This window comes from Antrostomus carolinensis, unplaced genomic scaffold (assembly GCF_000700745.2).
Source record: "Antrostomus carolinensis isolate BGI_N321 unplaced genomic scaffold, ASM70074v2 scaffold2630, whole genome shotgun sequence".
Taxonomy (NCBI): domain Eukaryota; kingdom Metazoa; phylum Chordata; class Aves; order Caprimulgiformes; family Caprimulgidae; genus Antrostomus; species Antrostomus carolinensis.
The window spans coordinates 293-7,536 of record NW_010288868.1 but is presented as its reverse complement, the minus strand read 5'-3'; the positions used below and the strand labels follow the sequence as shown (position 1 = coordinate 7,536).

Below are 7,244 nucleotides of genomic sequence, written 5' to 3'. Positions count from 1 at the left end.
AGTAGGAGCCACGAGAAAACTGGAAGTGCGATGTCACGTTGCAGTGTGAGCACGTCCAGCAGGAGCAGCACAGCCCGAGGCAGCCGCGTCTCTGTGCAATGAGTCTTCTCTTTGTTTTTTGTAAAAGGAAAGAAAGGAATAAGGAAAGAAAGAAAGAAAGAGTGAAAGAAAATCTTTTGAACGCCAGCTGCTGGTGTTCCTCGTCTGAGTTCTGACCTGATTCTGTTTTGCACCCATAACAGAGAGATGGAATGCAGAGGCCCACACCCAGGCGGCCACCAGCCACCCTCCCTCCCCCTGCGCTCAGTGCTTGCAGGATGGCATCTGGAGCACTGAGGTCCCCCCAGATGGGAAGATACTGGATGGAGCAAATCCAGCAGAAGGCCGCAGAGATGGTCAGGGAGCAGAGCAGGAGGTGAGGCTGAGAGCTGGGCTTGTTCAGCCTTAAAAAGGGAAGGCTTTGTGAGGACGTTGCTGCTGTCCACGGCTACCTCACCAGAGGATACAGAGAAGATAGAGGCAAACTCTTCTCTGAGTTGCATAGCAGTAGACAACAAGCACAGGTTAGAACACAGGAAATTCTAATTATATATAAGGAATTTTTAATATTTATTTTTTTTTAAAACCATGGTGGTGATGAAATACTGGAACAGGTTGCCCTGTGGAACTTGTGGCTTTGGAGTTGTTCAAGACTCAGCTGGATACAGCCCTGAGTAACCTGACCTAAATAGACATGCTTTGAGCAAGGGGTTGGACTAGATGACTTCTGGAGATGCTCTTCAACCTAAATTATTCTCTGGGTATATGCAAAATTCAAGCATTCCATTTCTAGTGATAAATATTTAATAGAGGACCAATTATATTGCATTAGGTAAAAAATTAATTAAGTCCCATGTTAATTCATTGCATTATATCTACATTTGAGCTGAATAATATGCAGTTACACCAGACTACACCCTTCTCTGAACAGCCTGCCTCACTTGAAGCATAGCTTGTGAGAGGAGTAACCTGATGGGCTGTTATTCTATACTCCATCTGACTGTATCAGTCAGAACTCAGCAATGAACAGCAGGGAAGAGTAATCTTAAAGCATTTCTGTGGGCCTCTGTAGTAACACCAAGCAGCCAAAGCCTGTGAACTTCAAAGCATTTACAAATACTTACTAATTAGTCATATCTAACAGGCAATTCCTATATATCATTAATGGTATTTCAAACAGCTCATCTTTACTTTCAGCTTTTTAGCTGAAACCTTTCACAAGCATACATGCAGTGTACCAGGTGCTTTATACAAGACATATAATCAGGATTTTATATAGTCATCACTAGCATAAGTAACTTTCAGTGGTGTTTTCTGCCTTCATGTTTAAATAATTAAAAATTCATTTCCCTATAACAACCAGCAGTTTTCCTTATCCTCTTTCCCCCTCCAGTTTCTGTCTCCTTTATTTTTAAGTCGGTTAACCAATTTTAAAAGGCTTCAATTTTAATTCTGAACATGAGTAGCTTCTATGCTTTTTTTTTTTTTAACAGCAAAAAGCATATAATGGTGCAAATTCCATTAATGTAATCAAACCCTATTTTAAATGGGTTGCAATCTTCATCCAGGCCTGTATCTATTTCATTAGTAAACCCAAAACGAAGTCTGATATAACTCAAAACATAACTCATAACCCAAAGTGCCCATTAAAACCATTGTGTTTTCAAAACACAAAAGAACTGCAGGAAGCAAAACTATGCAGTAAAATAACAAAGCAAGCTCTCAAAGCTAACGTGTGTTAAGATGTGGCATCAATATACTGGGGAACAGCTGATCCAGAAAATCAGGGTTTGTTATTACCATCTGTGGAATGATGGCGAAGTTTGGGCACAGTGTCTACGTAGTGCGATTACTGAAGTAGAAGGATACATCACATGAAGACTTTAACAAATGGCCGCTCCCTCCAGGGGTGGGGAATTGCTAAGGGAATCCCTGTCTGCATTCTGGAATTAAGTAGGCACCTAAATGGGCTTGAAATAAGCATATGCCATCAGCTGCATTTGAAGCTCATGCAGTCTTCAGTCATCCTTCTCCTGACAACAGCTTCCAGCAGTCCATCATTTTATTGCTTCCTGACCCAGGAGCTGCATCTGAACCTTTGTGAGTAACAGCCTGTCCTGGTTTTTGCTAGGATAATTGTCTTCTTAGTAGCTAGAAAGCGCTGTGTGTTGGTTTCAGTGTGGGATTTGTTATGAGAACATTGGTAAGGTACAAGGACACGGTGTTTGGGTAGTTTGCAAGCGCAAAGGAATGGGAGGGGGAAAGTGTAGTAGTTAGTAAAACCCAGAACCGACAGTTGGGTATGCCAGTGAGATATTCCATATCACACTGCATCGTGTTCAGTATATTAACCAGGGCTGACTGGAAAGGGGGGGATTCTCTTGGGAATCGCTCGGGCTCGCTTTTCCAGGATTGCGGTTTCGGGGTTCCTTTTCGCTCCTCCGGGATCACTATCAGCAGGTGATGAGCAACTGTATTCTGCATCACTCATTTTTTAATATATGTATATATATTTGTTACCATTATTATCATTACTATTTTATTTTACTCCAATTATTGAATTGTTCTTGTCTCAACCTACAAGTCTCCTTACCTCTACCCCTCCAATCTCTCCCCCATTCCCTTGGTGGGGCAGTGTGAGTGGCTGTGTGTTGTTTGGCTGCCAGCTAAGTTAAACTATCACACAGCCATGCAGTGCATGAAATCATCCATTCCTTCTTTTCAACCTGTTCCTCCTTTGATCCTCTCCAACATCTTGTTCCACAACACAGGAAATGCCACTTAGAGATACTAGTGCTTCAAATCCCCTTTAGTTTGCATCTCTAACCTTAGAAACCCCTTTTTAGGCCACTTGTCATAGATGCCAAGTAAACTTGTACTTACGCGCCGTTTTGTCCTTCAGGCAAGAACAGCTCCTCAGACATCAGCTCCACCTTCCCTGCCACCCGAGTCATTCATCACCTATGAAATGTGTGCTATTGCAGCAGACTATCTAAGAAACCAAGTGTTTTACAGCAAGAAGGTATTTTTCAGTCTGCAAAACCAGACATGGTTATTTCCACAGATTACTTCTCTTCAGTATATCTCCCACAGTTGATGAGAACATGGCACAAGTTACTACAGTTAGTCAGATGTTTATTCAGCATGGCTAACAGTTTGGCAACTTAACGCTTTCCACCAACACGGGGAGCAGAAACCTTGACTGGTTTCACAATCTTCTGCTTAGGTGCTGCCTTTGTAGGAGCCTGGAGAGAAATAATAAAATGTTAGCAAAGAGAAGCAATTTATCTGCAGTCCAGTCCTGAAAGCGTCCCCATATATTTAAGATTCTTAACAGAAATTATGCCATTTAATCAGATCCGATTAGAAGTAGAATTACAATCTATCAAGATTAGAATCATGTTAACAGATGGTTACACATACACCACTGTAAGCCTACAACATGTATGCTGCCAACATGTTATTCATTGATAAGTAATAATTAAGTAGATGCTAGCATTCATCAATATATTGTTACAAAGTTCCTAGATAGTGAAGATGTCACATCTAGATGAATTTTTAGCTATTAAGAATCTGACATAGGCTCAGAAAGCTGTTTTACTGTTACATTCATTTCTTATGTAAAAAGGTTCATTCTGTTCAGCTGTTTGGCTATGTTCAACTTTAGTACTGTCCTGATTTTGCTAGGATGGAGTTAATTTTCTTTTTAGTAGTTAGAAGAGCTGTGTTTTCATTTCAGCAGAACTTGTTATGAAAAGAACATTGATAAAAGTACTGATGTTATTAGTCGCTGCTGGAGCTCAGGGTCATGGTGTTTGGCTGGTTCACAGCTGCAAGGAACTGAGAGGGGGGAAGCATAGTAATTAGCAAAACCCCAAACTGGCATTTGGATGTGCCAATGAGATATTCCACATCATATCACATCATGGTCAGTATATTAACCAGGGTTGACCAGAAATCTGGGGGATTCTTTCAGGAATCACTTGGGCTCACTCTTGGGGACTGTCTCTGCTCTGGGATCACTGGCTGGCACAGGCTGGGCATTGGTCAGTGGGTGGTGAGCAATTGCACTGGCCATCACTCATTTATATAGTCTGTTATCACTGCTGTGATCATTATCATTTTATTTTAATTAGTAAATAGTTTTTATCTCAACCCGTGAAGTTTCCTTGCCCTTTTCTTTCCAATTCTCTCCCCTACTTCTTGGGTGAGGGCGCGGGGGAGGGGAGGGTGAGAGAGCACGCTATGTTTGGCTGCAAGGTGCAAGCAAAAAGGGTGAATCCACCCAAACCACCACCACAAGTACAAAAATTTATCAAGGTGCTTCCAGATCAAAAAATTTAAGCAAACGCTTCTTCCAAACACAAGTGGGAATTTCAAGTTAAGTGCTGCAAGAGGATGTCATGTTACAACATGGTGTATTTAGTTTCATTATTTCTTTCCACCTCTTGCATCTTACCTTTGCAGCAGAAACAGCCGTTTTCTTCGTTGCCTGCTTAGCCTTCTTGGCTTCTTTTGCAGCCCTGTTAATTCACAGAAAAAGAGCAACAGTTATGTGTGTCTGCCATTCACTGCTTCTTTAGTCTCAGCACTGTAAGAACTCCCTAAAATCAAGAAAATAACGCATTATTTCAGGTTTATTCTCTGCATTCAGTACCCCTGAGGGAGACCACTACAGAGACAGCAGAACTGTGTGACAGAAGTGGCATTTTCACAAAAGGAGGGGGCAAGAAGAGACCCTTCTCTGCTGCTACTATTTCTTGCTGAGATTACTCAATATTACCTCCAAATATACAGATTAAAAGGAAGAAAAAAAAAAAAAAGCAACCCACAAAATAGTTTATAAAACATGGAGCATATCTAGAGTTTAAGCTCTTGTATGCAAAGCATTAATGATCTTTGGAGAGCCTGGGCTAGCTCCATTAATCTCCGATTTCTCACCTAATAGCTTGTTCCCTCTGCGCCTTTCGTACTTCGGGCTTCTGATTTCGTTTAGCCATAATCTCGGCTAAAGATGCACCAGTGATGGCTCTCTGAAACTTCACAGCACGACGCGTGCGCTTCTTCTGTATCTCTTCCTAAAATGGCAGAAGGGGAAGACAGGCAATTAGGATCACAAGACATTAAATAAAAGGCTAAAGACAATGATGGAAACAAGCTGCTATTAAGATTGAAGCTATGACAAAACTGTATACAGAAGTAGAATTTTACTCCTCACTTTGGAGATAAGTGATTCCTGGGTTAGCCAGAGCAGATGGGTAGCTAAAAAAGAACAATGTATTCTCCTTTGCAAGGTATAAAAAAAACTATAATTATAAAAAATTATAAAAAAAATATTTTGAAAAAATGTCAGAAGTTCAGCCTTTTGTAACCCCCAGGGGAAAAAAAAGGGTGGTGGGGGATAAAGTCGACTTTGCCGGAACGTTTGGAAAGGAAGACACTTCCCAAGTGGGATCACAGTGCTGGACAGCAGCTAAGTCCTTGAGCATCAACTTTCCTTCTCCGAACAAACTGGTAAAAACATTAAAAAACACTGACTTATAACACATACGTAAGCCTGTCTAAATGCACATATGTACACTATGTGTATATATACATATGGAAGCTCTTATGCTGTGCAAGTTTAAGCAAGAGCACTGAAAATAACTCGTACTATGTGCCTTCCTAATTTATCTTTTTCACGCAGTGACACCTACATAGGAATGATGCGCTACTAAGTTGCAGACCAAAGTTTTTAAGAAAGGTTATGTGAAAAGTTCCACCACCTTTTAACCCGCAAATCATCTGTTTGGAAATACAATCCACCACATTTTCAGCTCTCTTTGCTATCACCATTCAGGAATTTTACAAGTCTAAACTTTTAATAAGTCTACATATTAAACAGCATTACCCAAATTCTGTAAAACTAATTTTTTCAAACATACACCATTAATACAAGCATTAAAATCAACAATAAAGTCATGCAAATGCACTCCCTCCCTGGAGGTGTTTAAAAGATGTCTAGATGGGATGCTCGGAGATAGGGTTTAGTAGTGGACAGGTACAGTTGGACTCGATGATCTCAGAGGTCTTTTCCAACCAGGAGATTCTATGATTTTAAATACATTTTCACCATTACCAGCCAGTCTTCATCCTGGTTCTATGGGTCACACTTGGGCTAAACACCAGTATACTGAAGTTACATCTGTTCTACCAGACCACAACTTTAAGTGGAAAAGGTGAGAGGACCATGAGCTGGTATATACTTACTGACTGTCCCTTCTTGTGTTTGCGCCTGTACAGAACAGTCCAGTTGATTTGACGGGGGTTTCTCTTGGACAGGAACGCGGACTCACATTTTGCGTTCAAGAACTGAAACACCTGGGAAAGTGAAGTATTTTGTGTGAGCCTTGTTTCTGTGAAACACACTATCACAATTTACATGAACATATCACGGAACTCTTTGATTCAGTTTTTCTACAGTGATGCCTCTGTATTTCTTTACGCAGTTCTGACAACTAAAAAGTTTTAGAAGATAATTTTTAAAAATTAAAGTTTAGAAGGTTGTTCCATGGATCAGACTGATCTAAGGCATTCTGAAGCAGCTTAATTTTTCTGAGAAAGCTCAAATTATGGATTCCATCCACTGCTGCACTGTATTCTAGGCACAGCATGAACAATGTATACAGCATCATACTTTCCAAGTGTCAGTCCTCAAGGATCTAATTGCTTCCTGTATGCGTAAGCCAAGTCAAAATTTAGCGTAAGGAACACGGGGAGATCAATACTCCACCCAATTCCTTCTTGCATAGTTACAGTAACCTTCTTCCCTAGAATAACAGGCGGACTTGGCAAGTTCATTTATTATTATCTATACAATTCAATTCAAAGTAGAAAGTAATTCCCAGGAGAGCACCTGAGGATTCGATCAGTCTATTTACTTCGCTGTCATTTCCCAGGAGATTCTGTGCAGCCAGACAACGCTACAGGGCTATCCAAAACTGCAAACCCTCCTTTTGCAGCTACGAATAGCAGGTTTTTATTTACGACAGCCCTATCTGTAGGGGATATGACAGCCTGAAAGGGCTCTCCTCCCTATTTTATCCCAAAGATCTGTACCTAACTTATTTGCAAGTCCAGTTTGCTTCAGCAAATCTCCGCATTGGACGCGGTATGTCTAAATAACAAGTTCTACAGAACTTTGGCACTTCAGACCAGGTGCTTTA

At 40.8% G+C, this 7,244-nt stretch overlaps 1 protein-coding gene across 1 annotated transcript; it reads right to left on the bottom strand.

Moving 5' to 3' along the window:
* Positions 1 to 3,158: 3,158 nt before the first annotated feature.
* Positions 3,159 to 6,399, bottom strand: RPL24 (ribosomal protein L24; the record flags this gene model as incomplete). The annotated part of the gene is made up of 4 exons (XM_010167801.1): positions 3,159 to 3,284; positions 4,499 to 4,562; positions 4,981 to 5,117; positions 6,289 to 6,399. Coding segments are annotated over 4 exons (393 nt in total), but the record flags the coding sequence as incomplete, so codon positions are not given.
* Positions 6,400 to 7,244: the final 845 nt, after the last annotated feature.